The sequence below is a fragment of the Rhinatrema bivittatum genome, chromosome 3 (assembly GCF_901001135.1).
Source record: "Rhinatrema bivittatum chromosome 3, aRhiBiv1.1, whole genome shotgun sequence".
In the NCBI taxonomy this organism is placed as follows: Eukaryota; Metazoa; Chordata; class Amphibia; order Gymnophiona; family Rhinatrematidae; genus Rhinatrema; species Rhinatrema bivittatum.
Genome location: NC_042617.1, coordinates 389,462,125 through 389,479,291, shown reverse-complemented (window position 1 = coordinate 389,479,291; position 17,167 = coordinate 389,462,125). Strand labels below are relative to the sequence as shown.

The 17,167-nt window shown below is 40.9% G+C and overlaps 1 protein-coding gene across 6 annotated transcripts in view; it reads left to right on the top strand.

The window, feature by feature from the left end:
* The window catches only part of RIMS1 (regulating synaptic membrane exocytosis 1), a 697,371-nt gene extending 685,316 nt beyond the window's left edge, over nucleotides 1-12,055 (top strand). For all 6 annotated transcript variants that reach the window (XM_029595629.1, XM_029595632.1, XM_029595630.1 and 3 more), the window contains 2 exons: nucleotides 4,311-4,450; nucleotides 9,840-12,055. In XM_029595629.1, coding sequence (XP_029451489.1) covers nucleotides 4,311-4,450; nucleotides 9,840-10,058 — 359 coding nt within the window. In that variant the 3' untranslated portion in view covers nucleotides 10,059-12,055. The remainder of the gene's footprint in view (nucleotides 1-4,310; nucleotides 4,451-9,839) is intronic.
* Nucleotides 12,056-17,167: the final 5,112 nt, after the last annotated feature.

The following is a 17,167-nucleotide window of genomic DNA, read 5'->3' as shown; positions in this document are numbered from 1 at the left end:
CATTGTCTCAAGCTGCTCTTCTTTGCAAAGTTGGGGATCTGCTTGCCTGTCCCTGACATTCTGCTTAGGATCTTAAGTCATATTATTGTCTCTTCAGTATGGTTTCTTTATTTGCACAGGAACTGCAGTTAGGAACGTCTGATAACACCTTCTATACTACTGGAAACAAGGCCTCAAATACTGCTTGCAACAAGGCCTTTAGTTTCCACTGATGCAAGATAGTTTAAAGTTCACCTGGGTAAAAGTCCTTCTCCTGCTATAGTAAACTGTGGGCCTGTCAGAATTTATCCTGTGCATGGCTATCATAATTCATAACTGATGCATCAGTGGTAAACAGGAGATATCACCCTACAAGACATTAGCTGGACTAAGGCATGGAAGATTTGTTGAAAAAGTTAATGGAAATTGGAAAATGCAGATGGGTGTTTAGTGGCTTCAGTCTTTTTGCCATTTGCTGTCTTGTCTATGTCTTGTAACCCTTTATCTTATTCTTCCTGTTGTCTTTCATTAGAAGTTTTGTGTGGGTGCCTTTGTACAAGTAAGTGTGTTGGTGTGGATCTGTGTTTGTCCCATTCTAGTCACGGAGGGTGCAAATAGTAAAATCCCCACTGCCCTTGCAATCCCACAGGTATTGTGTATCCATGGGACTACAAACTTCATTACAAAGGGAAACCCTTTGTGGGGGGGGGGGCGTTCCAATTGAAAATTCTGGTGGCTGCTGACAGTGGGTACACTGTACCTACGTACATTTGCATGGGTTTTGAAGCAGGTGCAAATGAACCCAGCATATTTTTCCTCCCTGATCCATCCCCATCCCAACTCTGCCCCTTTTTGCTGGCAGGTAAAAATACTTGCGCTTTAACCAGTACTTTTACCCACAGGGGTGTGGGGGGGGGGGGCAATTTTCAGTGAGCATTGCCTTCACAGTGTTTGAGTGATGGAACAACAGGAAAGAGTGTGTGTAAGAATGGCCAGATCACAGTGACAAGTGGCTGGGTGTATGTGGGTGAGAGTAGCATGCATGGAGTGTGAGTGAGCTGAAAGCGGTAAGGGTGGAGAGAAGGCTGAAGGGCATTTGAAGTGGGTACGGGAATCAGGATGGAAGTGGGCGTTTTGGAGGACGAACGGGCCTAGTGCTCCCATTAGGAGAATATATAGGGATAAAGGCTAGAGAGCTGAGAGGGAACAGTAAGGGGAGGAAGTATGGAGGTGGAAGAGCGCAAGATGAAGAGAGCAGTGGATCGGAGTGGCAGGAGGAGAAGGTGGATAAGGTGACTAGAAAAGGGTGCAAGAGACACAGAGAGGACATTGGGGAAGAACAGAAGAGGGGAGGGAAGAAAGAAAGAAGCAGAAGGCATGCATAGCAAGACAGAGAGTCCTCCCAACTAATCTGAAGGCTGTAAATGCTGCACCAGGCTACAGGTCACCCTGTTATCCCTATTTCACCATTGCTATAGCATAGAACATGCTCTATAGATGAGGAAAATACTTGCAACTGGAGAGGGTGGTTACCAAATACAATGTTCTCTATGGTAAGCAGTCAATAAGAGCCCTTGTCCTGTGCTAGGCCTTTCTTCAGCCCCTTGTCTGTGTGGTTCCCTAGTACTGTCTTTGTTGTTCCATGCCTTGTCTAGCCTCTTGTTTGTCAATGATCCTATGTAGCCCTGTGCTAATCTGTCCATCTTTGTCTTGTTGCTGTACTCCCTGTTATTGATAAGTGTGTCCAGGGCACCTTCTTGTCCCTTTCCTTCTGCAGCCACCCAGTCCTTCTGGGTGCCCTATTCCTGATCCTGTGCACCACCCATCATAAGACCTGCCAGCCACCGGCATCAGAGGGTCCAAGCCAAAAGGAAGGTGGCTGGTCAGGCAGAAGATCTTATGCCTGACCTGCCTATTCCTGAACCCTGCATTCCCCCTCCTTTGGGATATCACCAAATTGGCTAGTGCAGTCATGGCACAAGACCTATTGCTCAGGCACCTGCCAAAGGAGTGAGCTTCCTTTTATGGTTAGAGCAGTGCTGATGTTAACAGTCCACGCTACATGAAATCCTAGATGCTGGTCCTATAAACTTGGAGAGTTGCTACGGGCTCTTACTCAAAGCAGCAAGATGCAGCAGAGGAGCAGGATACTCGGAGCTATGTTGGGAGGCCTAGACCTTGAGGTACAGGATGCCAATCGCAGTACAGTACCCAATGGTTGGCAACATGTTACAAAATCCTTCCATCCCTGACCCCAGTCTGCTGCTGCTATTCTGAACAAACCAGTCAGATATCTAAACACTGAAAAGTAGACCCGTAGATTTGCAAATGCAATCTATGAGTCCTAAACACACCCAAGGAAATGCCTCAGAGCAGCAAAATGTAAGTGCGTCCACAACGTGCAGACTTTGTGCAGCGCTAATGAAGGGCAAGGTTCAGACAAACAATTTACATGGGTAAAACACATTCTACTCATGGAAATCACTTTGAAAACTGGTCTGTAAGGGGTTGATTTTCAAAGCACTTTACAGGCATAAATTCCTGGTTTATGAGCACAAATCATATATTGAAAGTCAACCCAGGGCTCCTGGGTGTAAACATTTATGCAAAACCCGATCTTGCATAGACTTTTACCCACAGTTGAAGTAGGCGTTCCAGAAGGAGTTTTGCACATAATCTCAATTTTTGAAAAGTATGCACTTAAATCTACATGCATGAGATTATACCTGCTTGGGAGCAGGTGTGTCCACATGCACGCCCAATGAACCCGTGCATTTTCAAAGCAGACTTTAGCTCTGTGAGGGTAGTTATAAAATTACTCTATGTCCAAAGATCAAAGGCACCATCAAGATAATACTTATTCCATATTTGCATTCAGTGCTGCCTGACAATTCTTTCTGACAACAAATCCTGCTGTAATGCAAGATCAATCAGAGCTGTACCTGCTATAGATTTTAATATATTTTAGAAGCGTTAACTGTGTACCAACATTCTGGCCAGATGCCTAATGCACCCTGATGAAGGTTCTGCATCCTATTTAAACAGTCTTGGATTATATCTATTTATTTATTTTATTTGGCACTTCAAAGCAGATTACGTTCAAGTATGTGAGGTAATCCCTTTGCTTTGAGTTTCAATGGTTGTGAAATTAAGGGGGTTCTTTTCAGAGAGAAAAATTATTTTAATGCATCCCCATTCATCAGACACTTAGAATATTGAGAAGATCTGTCTCAATATGGTCAGGGTTATTGTCTCTAATTTATTTTGTGGGTTCAAGAATTTGGGCCTTGCAGGTGGTGAAGTTAACCCTATTGGAAGCAGTGAGGCAGAATACTTTTCCCTGGCAGGGCAGGGCAGGGAGGGCATCACCTCTCCTCTCCTCCCCTCCATGAACCTGGTCCCCCTATTTCTCAGTTACTGCTGGCATAAATGAAAGTTCCAAAAGCAAAGACACTCTACTCACGTGCTTAACCAAAACCCCCAACTTTATTTTTCCTGCATTTTCCAGCCAGCAACTATATACATTTTAGCAGAGGGTAAACAGTCAGTACTGCATAATCAAAATTTGTAGGATACACAGTCAGAGTAAAACATACACTATAATAAAACAACAGTTAAAGTACCATACTCCCAGTCTACACTTAAACAGAAATTAGATCTTCCCATCTCTCTCCTTATCACAGATTCATCTTTCCATACTCCTCCTCTCTTTCTTGTTGTGGGACATGGAGCTGAAATCCCCAATTACCCCCTGAGGCTATTCACCCTCTCCCAATGAGTTACTCACAAACTATTGACATTAGGCACCTTGTCTTCCATTGTCTTGAGTGTCTCCTTCTGGCAAGGTGTAGACTTCTCCAGTTTTTTCCACTCTCCAGTCCTCCTTAGGCTCTTCCCTTTGTGGGTCTCCTCTTCACCTCCAGGATCCTACATCCTGGAGGTCCTGCTCTTCCCAAGCTGCAACTTAGAAAGGGCAAACTCCCCCCAAAGAGACCCGGAATTTATATCGGCCTAGGCCACCAATCAGATCATCCCATCCTCTTAAGGGGTAACCCACAACAAAACCCTTTGGCAACTTCAACTTAACAGATATCCAAAACACACAATGTAAACTTTTGATCTACATTACACCAACTGCCATGTTAGAAATGCAGATCCAATAGACAATTTTTCACAATGCCTCAAACCCCAAATACCCAGGGGGTCTCCCTACCCAAAAAGTCTTGTACTACTAGATGTGAACAAGTGCACAAATGTGAACTTTCTACATTAATTTTAAAATCTTCATTAAAATGAATTACTGAGTTGCACTTGATTCTTTCATTTTCTAGCTCCATATGTCAAGGTATATTTGCTGGAAAATGGGGCCTGCATTGCCAAGAAGAAGACCAGAATTGCACGAAAGACACTTGATCCTTTGTACCAGCAGTCACTGGTTTTTGATGACAGTCCACAGGGTAAAGTCCTTCAGGTCAGTAGCAACACAGTCCTAAGTGCTATATAATTATGTGCTTTCATTAATACAGTGATTCTCAACTCTGGTCCTTTTGGCCCTCAAGTTGGTTTGGTTTCAGAGTAATCAGAATTTTTGTAAATTAGCTTGGTTCTTGAACCAATATGCAAATTCATATTTTGCATATTCAAAAGCCCACCAGGTAAGTAATCAGATTGAAGTAATGGGAATGGAGAGGTGAACAGAGATCCCTGTATTAGCAGGTAGATATACTGAACTGAAGTTTGTTTAAAATACTTAGTATGAAATAATTGGGGAAGAGTGAAAACTGCAAAATCATCCATTTGGGATGCCAAATTGTAAGCACCAAAATACCACTTCTCAGTCAGGAAAGAGACTTGAGGGTCATCTCTGATAACTTCAAGGTAATCAATGAGTATAATAAAGCAGTTGAGAAAGCTAATAGTGTACTTGGGTGTATAAAAAGACATATTAGTAGGAAGAGGAAATAATATTACCTCTCTACATTGCTAAAAAAGTATAGAGATGATCTATTATCCAACCACCGATGACCAGATTGACCTAGTTAACCATTTTGGAGGACGATTTCCCATTATCAATTGCCTTGTTTAGATCTCAGCAGCCACTCTCCTCAGCCTCGTTGTGTCCCAAACTCTCTCTCATACATCATCTTGCCCTCATGCTGCTGTGCACCAGTCAGCACTTCGGGCCCACTGCTGCTGTTGCCTTGGGCGTGCCTCTGTCTCTTCTACTGCTGCCTCAAACTTGCCCCTTCTTTGGATCTACCATTGCCTCAGATCTGCTATTTCTGCTATGACATCAACAGTTAAAGGACATAAGAACAAACATGTAGTATTAAATACAGAGCAGAAAACTGAAACAACTGAACAAATTGAACATGGCTAGGGATGTTCATTTTCCATTTTATTTTCCCCGGGAATTGCAGTGTTATCAGAGCAACAAAAAAAAAAATATCAGAATGACTTTGTTATAACAAGCAGGAGAAAAATCAGTGGAAAAGTAATTTTTCCACTGATTTTTTTTGTTATAACATTGAAATTCCCATGGAAAATAAAATAAAAACTGAAAATGAAGAATCCTAAACATGGCGCACCAAGATGTCAGATCTGCCATGAATATAATGGAAAGAGAAATGCGTTTGATCTTTTGTGAGGTAAAAGTAGTCTTTTTTAATTTTATGCTGCCACAGAATCTTCTGAGTCCATGTGTATGTGGAAGATATTAAGAAAGCAAACATACAAAGCATTAATGAAGTGGTTTGAGAATGGTGCAAACCAAAATGTAGTATAACTAATGCAATTAGCCCTCCCCCCTTGTGTAGGGAGGGATCACACATTCCAGCCTTGCTGAGCACTAACACACTGCAGGGTTGGGGGAATATGGATTCTATGAATGGGGCCCTAAGAGGATTACACTCCACCAAATAATCAGACCACACTGGGTTGTTGTAATTCGGAGAAAAGGGTTTACTGAATGAAAAATCCATGTTCCACAGATTTATAAAAAGAGAGACACAATCCCAGATTATAAAAATAAAAAAAAAACAAATTTCAGTTCATCAATTTGTTCAAACATCAGATATGCAGACATAAGTTCTTATGCTGCTTAATTCACTTCATGCTTCACCTGCATTCCATTAGTCCTCCTGAGCAAGGCCTCCAAATATTCAGACCTTCCCAAGAATAAAATAAAATCACCTTCTTATACCAAAATTACTCATATATAGCTGGCTTGACCAGAACAAATCCTCTCCTTTTCCCTCAGGGTTAGATCTTCCTGGATTTACTCTTGGCCCTTACAAGAAAAAACTCCTCTCCTGAGAATCAGTTGGAATCCAAGGCAGAGGGCCAGTCCCTTTTCTGCCTCTCTCCAGACTCCCTCTAAGATGCAATTTTCTTAACTCCTAGAGTGCCAAAACTCCTTCAACTAGACTCCATTGTGTGACCCCTCCCTGGACCCCCCTCCCCCTTTATAGTTCTATTGCTGACCCACCGTTGGGGAATGGATCACCCTCTACTCTTAGGTGATACTGCTCCCCAGGAGTCTCCCAGTACTGGAACATTCTCTAGTCTGATGGGTAGTGAAGCAGGAGGGCATCACATTAAGATTCCAATGCCTGGATGGATAGTCATTGAGAAGGCTACGGACTTCAACAGAAAAATTAATATTAATGATAAATGTTTGTATTTTGATGGTTGGTTGGGGATTCTGTTGGCATAGGTGGTACAAAGGATTATGCAGAAGCTTTGGTAAAATATGTGGCAGAAAATAATTTAATAGCTGATCAAACATACCATACAGATGAGACTGATCTGTTGGGTAGATACTGTCCTTCTCATCATTTTCTCATGGTTCAAGAAAGGATGTCTGTACTATGCCTTGCAAATGCTTCACAGACTCACACATACAAGTTGTATGTGGTCATTTAAGGCAGTGGTCCCCAACCCTGTCCTGGGGGCAGACCAGCCAGTCGGGTTTTCAGGATATCCACAATGAATATGCATGAGAGAAAATTTGCATACCATGGAGGCAGTGCATGCAAATTTTCTCTCATGCATATTCATTGTGGATATCTTGAAAACCCGACTGGCTGGTGGGCCCCCAGGACAGGGTTGGGGACCACAGATTTAAGGGCATCCAAATGTAACAAGTCTCTCCTTGTCATCTGTGGAGCTCAGGGAAGTGCCTGGATGAATAAATCCTTTGTTTGGATTTTATCCCTGGGGTGAAAGTGCACAACAGAAAAATTGACCTGGCAGAACACAACAAAATAGTTTTCCTCATAGATAACAGCACATCTCAGTTAATAAACTCCTAATGCCATCAGTTTTAGCCAGATAACTGAAGCCAAATAGATTCATCAGGAGACTTGCCCTGCTGAATGTTATCATGGTAGCTTACCCGGATAACCTTGCCATTTGCTGGGATACACAATACTCAATATAGACCTGAGAATATTTATATGAGAACTTTGCCACAATCACAGGTCTTTTTCTCAGACTTCTGATCCCTGCTGCAATTCCTTGCATGTGTTGTCCCTATTGCTTGAAATTATAAGTTCATATATCCACTATTTATTTCACCAATGTACTGCTACTTTTCCACCAAAATCCTCCACTGTGGGAGAGGCAGACCAGTGACCATGAAGAAGATGCTAGTGTGCTCCCAGTTTCCAGGCTGGGACCTCCAGATTCTTCTTGCTTATTTAAGCAGCTTGAAAGTCCAAAATGTCTCCACAGAACAGCAGGAGAGGCAGTCCCTTGTTCTAAATTCCCATAGCATGTTTAATCAGTTTCTTAAACAAAAATATCAACCTTCAATCCACCTTGTCTTCTTTTCCCTCTTTCTGACTTCAGTAGCTATCATTTATTTAACGTCTTAGGTACTTATTATTGTAAGCCCAGATATTTGACTTTTCCCATTATTTGAACTATTCCAGGCCCCAGAGTGGTTGGCTAATAGTTCAGTTACTGTACATTGCTTAAGACACTTCAAAGCAAGGCCATCAATAATTGTAAATGGCCTGCAGAATAAGCCATAAATGAAGAGGGTAATTTTCAAAAAGATTTGTGTGGCTAAAATACTGGTTTAGCCACAGAAATGGTCTTTTAGAAAATTGCCTGACTGCTACCTGTGTAAAATTATACGAATGCATACTGTATGTGCATATTTTTACAAGCATAAGGAAGAGGCTTTCAAGTGCTGGGATTTGGGAAGTGTTGGAACTTGGGCACATGCTTTTTTATTTAGAAAATATCGCCTGAATTTCATAAGCCCTGTGCGCATAAATTTTGTGGGTTAGGGGGTTGGCCATGCCCTGCGCGCACCGCATGCATTTCAGGTGATACATGCAGAAGTGCCTGGCCAGCTAAAATGGGTGGGCCAGGGGGTGTGGTCTGGGTAAGGAGAGCTAGGTCGAGGTGCGGGCTAGGACAGCGCCATTATATGTTGTCCTGGGGAAGCGCGCGCCGGCTACCAGCGCATGGAACTTACTTCATCTATACTTCCCCTAGAGATCATCTCTCAACACATTCACTTAAAGCAAGGGTGGCCAACTCTGGTTCTTGAGAGCAACAAACAGGCCAGGTTTTCAGGATATCCCCAAGGAATATGCATGAGATAGATTTCCATGCACTGCCTCCATTGCATGCAAATCTATCTCATGCAAATTCCTGATGGATATCCTGAAAATCTGGCCTGTTTGTGGCTCTCAAACAAAGAGCCACAAACAGAGAACCAGAGTTGGCCATCCTTGCTTTAAGTGAATGTGTTGAGAGAAATTATCTCTAAGGGAAGTATAGCTGATATATAGGCTTGAGTTCTATATTTGAGGAAAGGAAGATTTATGGGTTAACTGAAAGAAGTCTAAAAGAAAGGACTATCCCTGGATTCTCGAAGCTTCCCTTAAGGTCTTCTGGGTTTCATGTCCCTCTCCTTTAACAATAGATGTTGATGCATCAAAGAACTGCTCTTAGGTACTGATGCCTAGTCTTGTTAAGAGCCCTAGGAGGGACAATAGACAGAGTTATCTACTAGAACCATTGCCTGCTAGAAATAAACTGAAGTAGATGGCTTCAGTGTTATGAGTTCATCTAGTGTTATGTGTTCATCTGCTTCAGTTTTTATCATGAGGTCAAGCTGGACGTTTTGTTTTCTTTGTCATGATTACTAGAGCTGTCAAAGTTCTAATGGATGTGCTGTCATCAAAATGTGGGTTTTGTTTATCCAAGGCTATCAGTTAAAATGTCTGCAGCTGGATCCTGTGACTCATCTATTGTATTGTGTTTTGCTGCTGGTACCCGGAAGAGAAAATAAAGTTACAAGTTGGAACCATAAGCTATGGTGTGAGATTGCCTTCATGAACCACAGGGCTATGGGGCTCAGGAAAGAAGAGGGGTTCTGAGGAAGATCTGAAAAAGATTATCGAAGTTGCACTTGAGGGAAGCAGCTGGATGATCACAGAAGGAAAAGTGATTCCTAATCTTGCCCCTGTCCTGCAAGAAATTCCCATTCCCTCTTAGCCTAGACCAATAAGAACATCTTACTGGCTTTTTTCAACCCACAGTCTAGGTGCAAGGACAGAAACCCCCCAGCACTGGGACTCTTCTATGTTATGTGCTAGTAGCAGTACTTTGTTCCAAAGTTATCACTTTTTTATATTTCAAATAACTCTGGGATTCATAGAAACAGTGCGGACAGTTGCCAAGTCATGGTTCTTGAGGTGAGCTTATTTCCTAACTTTTGATGATGCTAATCTAATGCAGCTTTTCTGAATGAAGAGTCTCCATAAATACAATTCCCGTTTTAATACATTTTTCATCTAGGCTTGGAGAGTCATTTATTTTTCTCTTTTCATTGCTTGCAGGTAATAGTCTGGGGAGACTATGGCCGAATGGATCACAAATGCTTCATGGGTGTTGCACAGATCCTTTTGGAGGAACTCGATTTGTCCAGTGTTGTAATTGGGTGGTATAAATTATTTCCCCCTTCATCATTGGTGGATCCAACCTTGACACCCCTTACTCGCAGAGCTTCCCAATCATCTCTTGAAAGTTCAACTGGGCCTCCCTGCATTAGATCATAATGAACTGTCAGGGCATTCCAGCTGCTACTGTAATTAAAACGTTATCCACCCAAGATAACAATCAGAACCATATCTTTCCATGAACAAAGCATTATTGGAGACAATCATTTGTTTTTTGCCTATAATACTGATCTTAAAAAAGATCTGAAAAAGGAAAGTGGCTAAAATTGGCAAAATAAAGAAGTACATTGATTGAGGATCATTTAATACTAGTGAAAGTCACTGATGCTGAAAGAGGGAAGAGTAAAATACAAACTGGAAGTTTTCACTCTGTCAAAAATGTATTTTTCTGCATTTTTACAGAGATCTAAGCAGTGTTATCTTAATGGTGTTTCAACTATATTTTTCTGCATTTGTTACTTCTACTAATTTTTTTTTCCTGTGTGGTTCCATTACATTTTTGTATGTCTTTGTGGTGATGCTCCCAGAGATTTTTCCCTGTATTTTTTTTATATATATTTTTAAAGTCCTGAGGTAAATCTCTGGTGGCATCCTTAAAGTGTTTATCATCCAGAATACATACTGTAATGCCAACAGAGTTATCATTAGTTCTGGCTCTCAAAAAGTCTTACAACATAGAAACTCAGAATGAATGATCAACATTGCTTTAACAAAAATAAATATGTAACAAAAAGTAGACAACAGCAAATGAAAGAATGATTTGTCATGGCATTAATGTAATATTTTGTGAAAAAAAAATTATGATTACATTCTAAACAATTATTTTTTAAATGTTTTGTGGCATTCAGCATTGAGAGGAACTATTGGAAAACTCATGTGTGACCAATACAGGGGACTGACAAGAGCAACTTCAATCTTAATGCTGACATGCAAAATATTACCTGCAATGCAGTTTTTCTCCTATAAGCAAAGAAAAATCAAATAATTATGTTCACATGTAAAAACAATGAAACATTGATCAATAGAGAGAATGAGCATATGGCCCTGTCAGCTGTACCCTTAAGACACTTGACTCTGCAGGGTATAAGTTGTTCCAGTTGAAATATTCTGCACTTACTAATGTTTTTATCAAATTTCAGTTTACATTTCTTTGAGACTGATGCAAGCACAAAGCTTGATTTTTTAACGCAAAGTATTTTACTTTTTTGAAGAAAAAAGACAGGATTAAATCTGCATTTGATTCATTTGATTTCTTCTTGGCCTTGAAATTGAAATCCCTAGTGATTTTCATGTAAAAAAAAAAAAAAAAAAAAAAGCAAAAACAAAAACATAAAACATCATTGCAGACCTGCGGGGGGCATTGATATGTTTTCCTTTCTTGGGCCGATCGATTTTGTGATCACACAAATAAAGCAGCATGACTAGGAAATGTTCAAAGCTGCATGCACGTTTTGTAAAAAGATACAAACAAACAAAAAAAGTTTATTTAATAATGTGTGTTAGTTCCACATAGGCCAGCTTGTATGTTGCATGTACTTGTACAGTTTGCTCGTAATTATAAGGAAATAACCAAGAAATCTAAGCCATCCATTTTTCTTATAGACATTTTGCAGATTTTAACCAGGCTAAGTCTGTCAGTCTGGTGCTAAATGTCTATAGATGGACTTTATTTTTTACCCTATGGAAAATGTAACGTAGTACGGACCAAATTCCTTCTGATAACTATTTTGATGTAGATTCCTGCTGTTGGACTGTAACACATGTAGAAACTGTGTACTCACTAGGTTTTAATTCATAGACATACTGCCTGCACCAAGTGAACTATTTATTGTTATTTAACAGGCCGGAACTATTCTGCCCATCTTTCCATAGGGCAAAGATTGATTACTGCTCGACCTGCTGAGCAGGAAGAACTGAAGTATTGGTGCACTACTACTAGATTCTAGTCTGTGTTAGTGGCCAAAAAGTCAACTGATTATAAATTCGGTAGTTTCTTTCTATTTTGACCACTTGTCTTAACACCCTCCTGTGCTTTTAAATGAACTTCCAGCTCATGTTATGTAAACATGTTTAATAAAATTTACTTTTCATGTCCAGTGTGGTTGTCTCTTTTCAGTATGTTCCAAAAATAAGCAGTGTGTATACTCTGAGTCACATTTTACAGGGACTTCTAAAGTATCTGAAGTCTCCAGAACCTGTTCAAAGATGTTTTCACTTTGTTTCTTTTACTAATTGAACCTAAAAGTGAACTAAAAATGATACAATATAACTATATGATCTTGTGATGCTAAATGAAAGGTGTATGTTCTGTTTCTGACTGAAAAAAACATATGAGTCCTATGAATTATCAGATCATAAAAACGGTGACTCATGTCAATTTGATGGTTACACAAAACAGGGGCGTGCTTTTATTTATTTGGTTTTGCTTAGTGTACACTAAAAGGTTTAATGAGAAGTAAATGGTTTCAGCTCACACTAAATTGTTTCGGTGCACACTAAAATGGTTTTAGCGCATTCCAAACGAAATGAAATAAAAATAAGGAAACAAAACCCTAAATGAAACAAAACTTTCCCCCTTCCCCGCCCCCCCCCCCCCCCCCACCTTGCATGGCCCTAAGGAATATTTGGTAAAGTAAATCCCATAGTCTTATTTGTCGATGAGGAATCGCTGAGATATAAAGTTTGTTGCAGACCATAAAGTAAAATGCTAAAAATATACATTTTATCCATATTCAAAAAAGTCATTTTGAAATGCATGCTAATTTTTACAATCAAAACATTTTGAAAATTCACCCCTCAATATGCTAATGAACTTTACTCTCGCCAACCCATGCCCCTATCCTGAAATGCCCATTTTTGAGCAGCTGAAATTAAACTAGGTGACAATTTGTAATTATTCTGCAGGGGACACATTTCACAACCCCTGATCTAGCAGCTAACCCCAAAGGGACCTTAGTGATGGAGGGAAGGAGAAGACTGCAGATTAAAAGTTGTGACAGCACAATACACAGGCACAAATGGGCAGACTAGGCAGGGAATGTGGTCCTATGTGCTGAAATCTTCTTAGTTTCTATTTTATAAACACGTGTATAAGTAGCAGGTACTCATGTAATTGCTATTTTATAAACATCAAAAATATGCACATAGTTTATGGTTCACGCGCACATATACAAGTGAAAAAGGTGAGGTCTAGATGCATTCCCAGACAGGGCTAATATTTACGCATGTAAGTTGCTATTTTAAAAGACACGCATGTAAATTTGGCAACTTACTCGTGGAATTTTACACCTATTTATCTTGCATAAGTGATATCAAACGGGTTTATTGTGTGCCGTTGGTTAGGTGGGAGGCCTGGGTGAACTGGGGGGAATTCAGGCTGAAGAACTGGGAGGGTCTTGATTACCTGGAGAAGGTCTTGATGGAGTAATTGGTAAAACTGTTAATTTCATTTACGTACGCATGTTTTAAAATATGCCAACTTATACATGTAAATCAGGATTTACACGAGTAAGTACTAATTTCTTTTTGTGCTTAAAATATACACGTGTATATTTTTTAAAATAGGCAGGAAAAGTACATGTGTTTAATTCACTGAAATACCTTAAGTGCTTTGCATGTATTCGCATGTAAGCATACATACACGTGCAAATGCAGGGTAGAGATATGTGTATTTTATAATACACGAATACGTAATACATGTGGGATATAAAATACTGTCATAAATTTATGTGCATTCCAAAATCACAATAAATGGAATCAAGGCAATGCACTCCAAGTATTAAGTATTCGACATCAAGGGAGATGCACAATGAAATTAGTTAGTCCAGCAATTTTCTTATATTTTAAATTAAAGAATGCTTTTATTTTTCAACGCTGCAACTCCATTGCTCAATCAGTCAAACATAAACAGTTTTCCTTAGGGTCCCCCGACACAGACCCGTGTTTCGCCCGAAGGCTGCATCAGGAGAGATGAAATAGATGCTTTAACCCTGAAATATAAACAATACATCAGGGGTCAGGAACCTTTTTGGCTGAGAGAGCCATAAACGCCACATATTTTAAAATGTAATTCCATGAGAGCCATACAATATGTTTAAAACTAAATACAAGTAAATGTGTGCATTTTACGTAAGATCACACTTTTAAAGTACAATAAGTCTCTGAAAATATTACACCAGGCCTTAAGACACCAATACATCTCCTATTAGGAAAACGGACCAAGTCAGGCTGCTATAGAGTCCTACACAGAAACTACATGCCAGCAGAAAACCTCACCTGAATCAACGTGCTGTCCCTCACCTAACATAGAATAAAGAGACCAAAACGCATAACAAGAAGCATGCAGAAAAAACTGAATTGGAAACTGCAACAAGCCAGAGTCTCTGTATGCAGTGTAACAAAGGAAAAAAGAAACATCACCCATCCTTATAAAACAAATCAAAAAATATAAAATCATCAGCAGTAAAACTGTACTAACAAAAAGAACATATTTCGAAACAGCTGATGAGTGGAATATCCAATAATTAAAAACTCATATAAAACATTTCCAGATACCAACAAAATATTTCAAAATAGCAGACACAAAGACCCAGTAATGAAAAATAATAAGGATACAACATTTTTTTTGCTCTGCATACCTGGGAACGTTTGATATCCAGGTGTCCTGAGATTGTTCTGAATTAGCAGGAGGTGGGGTGGTTTGCTTGGAACTTTCTCCTCTCTCACTCACATACCAGCGCTCTCTCTCACACTGGCTCTCAATGACACACCTATACACACATGCTCTCAGTACTCACATATACACATGTTTTTTCTCTCTCACTTATATAGGCTCTTAATTACACATTTACACACATGCTGTCTATCTTTTCACACTTACACACACACACACAGGCTTTCAATCACATAAATACATGCTGTCTTTTTCTCTCACACACAGACTCTCATTCACATGCTTACAAACATGTCCTCTCTTTCTCTCATTTACACACAGGCTCTCAATCACATACTCACATGCTCCCTCACCTAAATCAGCTCTCAATCACACACAGACACACATGGTCTCTCTCTCTCGTTTAAACACAGGCTCTCAATCACATACTCACATGCTCCATCACCTAAACCAGCTCTCAATCACACACAGACACACATGATCTCTCTCTTACTTATACACACGGGCTCTTAATCATACATACATATGATTTCTCTCACACACAAAGGATCTCAATCATACACACATACCCTTTCACACAAACAGGTTTTCAATCACAAACTTACACATACAGGTTCCCAATGGTAAACTTACATTCATGCTCTCGCTCTCTCACAGGCAGGCTCTCAATCACAGACATACTCTCTTTCACATGTACAGGCTCTCAATCATTCACATACATGCAATCTCTCACACACACACACACACACACACGCGCGCCCCCCCCCCCCCCCCCCGCGGCCCGGAGGAGGAAGTGGAGAGTATTGGGTGCGTGCGCGGCAAGAAGAGGCCACGCTAGTGCGCTCGGCATCGGCCCGAAGAAAAGAAGACTGCAGCGCGGCTCGGATGAAAATGAAGAGCTTCAACCGCGGCCGATGGGACTCCGCCTCCGCTAGGGCTGAAAATGAAGAGGTTAGCGTTGGGAGGAGGCTGCTGCTGCCGCGAGTTCCCGGGGTGAGAGAGAGTGAATGAGCGAGCAAGCATTGTGTGTTTGCTCGCTCATTCACTCTCTCTCTCCCCCACCCCGGGAACTCGCGGCAGCAGCAGCCTCCTCCCAACGCTAACCTCCTTCATTTTCAGCCCTCGCGGAGGCGGAGTCCCATCGGCCGCGGTTGAAGCTCTTCATTTTCCTCCGAGCCGCGCTGCAGTCTTCTTTTCTTCGGGCCGATGCCGAGCGCACTAGCGTGGCCTCTTCTTGCCGCGCAGGCACCCGATACTCTCCACCTCCTCTTCCGGGCCGCGGGGGGGCGGGAAGAAGAGAGCACGCCGGTGCCGCTGACTCCAGCTGTCCTGCCGCGTTCCGCCCGGGCTGACAGCATTTTATGCCCGGGCGGAGGAGGACCGGGCAGCAGCTGGGTCAGCGGGAAAGTGTGGCGAAACTTGTCTGCGAGCCAGATGCAGCCCTCAAAAGAGCCATATCTGGCTCGCGAGCCATGGGTTCCCGACCCCTGCAATACATATATAGGTTGTTTATCGGGACCAACAAACAGGGGAAATAGTTTCAAAGAGTTTTGCCGATGAAGCATACCTTAAATGCGGTGTTTTTGTTTATATAGTTGACACAGCAAGTGGTGGTGGAGTTGGGGTTTACACAGACACTTTTTTTATTTTAAAAAGAGAGGGTAAAATGTCACACACGTAAATCTATGTGCATACCGGTCCAATTACCTGAGCATTTTCCAAGTGAATTTATGTGTTTTAGATTACTTTGAAAGTGCTGGTTAAAGCCAACGTGTACAAGCTGCATGCAGACTTTTCCCCTACCCACTCAGTTATAAAATTAGCCTCTGTATGTGCACTTTTTATTTTCCTTTCAAAAGTGAATATTGAAATTTTCCTTGTCATCGGTGTCCCACATAGACCATTAGATTACACTCTTCAATCCGTCCTGTGTTTTTTCAGCACTGTGTGGCATCAGAGTATGAAGTGAACATATTTCATGCCTCTGTAATGGCCTGCCTCCTACTCTGAATTTCTTTCATCTTTTTTTTTTCATTAATTCAATAAGTATTGTTCACAGTGTTAGAAAGGTTTACATCCTCTGTATTTATCTAAAGGACAATACATTGGTGAACATAATTATGGCCAGTGGGAATAATGCTGAAGTTGTTGCTTTCAAATCCGATGCTTTTAGCAAGCCTTGTGGTCAAGATGACTTCACTGATCTATGCTTGAAGCTGGAAGAAAATGTTTTTATTGTTATACATTTTGTTAGAAGTAACCTAATTTTTCCAAATCATGTATTCATACTCATTTGAGGCAATTAGAACCTTTTATAAAAATATGAAGTTTCAAAAAACTCATTATGAATCATTTCTTACCATTACAGCTCAGTCACCTTTTACAATGGATTGGGGGGTTATTCAAGTGAGAATCACAACTGATATGAAGCTGACTCACCCCTCTCTTTTCAAGCATTTTTGCTCTATACTTTGTAATCTCCCTCCCATCTCCTTCTAGTCTAGATGGGATTTCCTGGCAGCTCTGGGACTCTCGC